At 43.2% G+C, this 3,287-nt stretch overlaps 1 protein-coding gene across 1 annotated transcript in view; it reads right to left on the bottom strand.

Moving 5' to 3' along the window:
• Positions 1-117: 117 nt before the first annotated feature.
• The window catches only part of LOC113943861 (histone PARylation factor 1), an 8,869-nt gene continuing 5,699 nt past the window's right edge, over positions 118-3,287 (bottom strand). Inside the window, exons 6-8 of the mRNA XM_027636201.1 lie at positions 2,862-2,949; positions 2,108-2,280; positions 118-358 (exon numbers count right to left, since the gene is read on the bottom strand). Coding sequence (XP_027492002.1) covers positions 227-358; positions 2,108-2,280; positions 2,862-2,949 — 393 coding nt within the window. The 3' untranslated portion in view covers positions 118-226. The remainder of the gene's footprint in view (positions 359-2,107; positions 2,281-2,861; positions 2,950-3,287) is intronic.

Raw genomic sequence — 3,287 nt, 5'->3', positions numbered from 1 at the left:
GGGCCGCAGCACCGCCCGCCCCTCCGCCGCAACAGCCCCGCCCGGCGGCACGTGACCCCCTCCCCTCCGGGTCCGGGCCCGGCCCGCCGCGCGCAGCCAGCACCGGGAAACAGCGCGTTCCTTAGAAAAGCTTTACTGACCCCAAGGCACCGCCACCGAGTACAAAAAGCCCCCCTACACACAGACAGACAAGGCTGCCCGCCCCGCCGTAGCCCCGGTGCCCGGCTCAGGGCTCCAGCTGGTCCAGGCCGTCCTCCCGCCGGCTGCCCAGGTGCGACTCGATGATCTCGGCAAAGAGGTTCCTCTTCAGCAGGGAGTAAGCCAGGGGCAGCAGCTGGCCCACCGTCTTGTGGAAGTACTGCAGGAGACAGGGAAAACAAGGCTTTGTTTATCCCAGGGCACCACTCTCTTCACCCACTCCCGAAGTGGCTGAGCACATCCTCATGCTACACCTGTCACAGCCACAGCCCGCTCGGGCAGGGCTACCTGAGATGGAAAACTATTTTTAGTGGTGCAGGAAATGACAGTGCCATTACAGTATGAAGAGCTCCAGCCTGTGGCTGAAGTCCTGTGTCCTGTCACACTCCACAGCTCGAGGGGATTACAATGGTACCTGCAGTAACCATTTAAGCGCTTCAAATGTAAAAAATGTCAGACTGTATTTAGCATTTGCAATGATTATTGCACATGTAAGCAGATTATAGCTCTTATATGAAGGGGACAAGATTTAAGTCCCTTTCCCTGTCCTGGGCTACAGATAAAGTGTCAGTGTTTCTCTGGCTCTGTAAGCAAGGGGATAGGCAGGCTCCAGTCAGAACCAGAAAGCAGCTCCCAGTATGAGCTCTAAAGCAGGTAGGGACTAAACCACCAAGTAACTTAAGTGTGAAGTTGCTGGTTTTTTCCTTTCTGTTTACTAAACAAGAAAATGAAGGTTTCTATTTTTAGAAAACAGCTGCAAAGTTACAGCTGTTTCAAACTGCTGCCTAAGATAGACAGAAGACACCTGATACTGCTGTAAACATGTAATTTGTTGTTGCAGGACTTTAGTCTCCTGTATCAAGAAGCACAAAGCGCTAAAGCCGGGTGTTTGCCTTCACCTACTCAAGCCAACTGGGAAAAACCGTTTCCTTCACTGCCCTTACAGTTGCAGACAAGATTTAAGCACCTGAAGCAGCCCAGTCACTGAACAAAGGGTCCTAAATGAGCAGGATATCAGAAGAAAATACAACACATTTTCAGATGCTGTACAGAACTTAAGAGAGCAGGACAGGAAATCTAAGAAACACATTAGTAATTTAAAAGTGCATGGTAAGAGCAGCAAGTCTTCTTTCATTTCAGCGACTAAACATTTTAACTAAAGTTCAGCACAGCTCTTCTAGGCCTACATTTAGTATTGAAAGATAAAAATCTTTCACACACAATACTCTGGAGCACCGATACTGGTTTTGCTAGAAGAAGCTATTTTGTATGGATCCATTTGTATTAGGTTGATGTTTAACTTCTCTGTGTTATTTTCTGGCCATAGACTGATTATAGATATGAACCTTTTCATCAACAGGGTGAATGTTTTAATACAGAACTAAAATAAAATACAGAACAAAAAGCACTAAGCAGAATCTTTATGTATAATTAAGTGCTATTAAGTGAATCAACTTATTGATGATATCCACTGTTAACACAGAAACAGGGAAGAGACCTCAGGTGGGAGGTGCCCTACACAGCCAGAGGCAGTGCAGCCAGACAGCTGACCTGGAGTCACATTTTTCCAGCTAGGGTTACTACAGTCCATTTCTTGATCCAGTTGAATTTGGGTGCCTGTGCCTATACAAGCAGTTGGGGACAGGGGGCTTCAACTATTCAGTATATTTAGATCAGACATTCTGCACTCTACTTCTGGATTGCAGGATTGGGCTTTCCTATGCACAATTTTAAATTCAACACGGAATAATGTCCTTAAGTGTGACTTTCTAACAGTCTTCATGAATTAACAATATTCTTGTAGACCTTTATGATTTCTAGGGATAATTATTCTACAACACAGAACAATTCCTGGTCCACGTATAAAATAATGCATAACTTTGTGAAGGATGATTGCTGTAGTACTCACATGAGATCCATAGCAAAAGAGGTCCATACCCAGTTCGTACCCCATTCCATAGTCACATTCATCATTAGCAAACTGAACAAAGGTCAGCATTTCTTGAATGGGTGCAAAAGCCTTCACTCTCTCATCATCAGTAGGAGCATCAACAATAGCCTTGCAAATTTTTTTAAGATTAGCTGCAAAAAAAACCAAAGTCAAATATCCAGATGTTTAAATAAATAAATTTAATATTGCACAGAATAGTCTATGGCAAAACCATACCTGTGTGTCAACTAAGTGGGCACACCCTGAACTGCTGGTGAAAAGCTTACTCCTTTCCTTGGCTGCTCATTCTTGCCCCCTGCCCATCCCTCTAAGTTCCCCCATAGAGAGAGACTATTTGTGTGGTGAACTTCCATCAAGGAACTGATTCTGGTTAAAACAGTGGGAGAAGAGGATGGATAAGAAATAAAGCCACAAATCCCTGAATACAGATCAGTTTTTTGGATCTACTTCCTGCATGGCTGTGCCAATACAAAAAATCATCTAAACTACTACTTCAGGAATTATTATTTCAGATTTAACATGTTCCATTGATTTTCATTTGGTTCATCTAAAGACAATACTTTGAGCTCAAGTGTGATGGTTAAGACCTCTACCTTTTACTCCTACCACTCACTCTACGTAGAAAATATGAATGCAGTTTGTTTTTTGCAGAGTCTGTGTGACTGAAAGTTGTTTAAATAAAGCAGAAGAATATCATAACCAAGATATTTACCATTTGTTTCAGGAAGTTCTCTGTATCCAACATCATTTTTGTCTACAGGAACAACTAGACCTGCTCCATGAAATGCTTTGGTCACCACCTAAATAAAGGGACAGGAAATAGAACATAGCACCATAAGATGGTACTGTGACACAAAACTACTCACCACATTAAACACTAATATCTGTCTGCTGGTGGTCAAACCTAATATAGTGTCCTGGCTCCATGACATCAACTCAGTTTCAAATTACTTTCAAGTGCTGAAGTTTAAAATAACTGGAAACTCCAGTCAAGCTCTGAAGTTTAGGAACCCTTGCAGTCTCTTGTGTAGCATGGTACCTCATTTGTTTAGTCACCTCCTACCATAATTATCTCTGATAGGTATGCAAAACTATTACTATCCATGCTATTACTATCCATGCTATTACTATCCATGCT

The sequence above is a fragment of the Corapipo altera genome, unplaced genomic scaffold (assembly GCF_003945725.1).
Source record: "Corapipo altera isolate COAL_440 unplaced genomic scaffold, ASM394572v1 22b, whole genome shotgun sequence".
NCBI classification, from domain to species: Eukaryota; Metazoa; Chordata; class Aves; order Passeriformes; family Pipridae; genus Corapipo; species Corapipo altera.
Note: the sequence above shows the minus strand (reverse complement) of the source record. Positions and strands in the feature narration are given on the sequence as shown.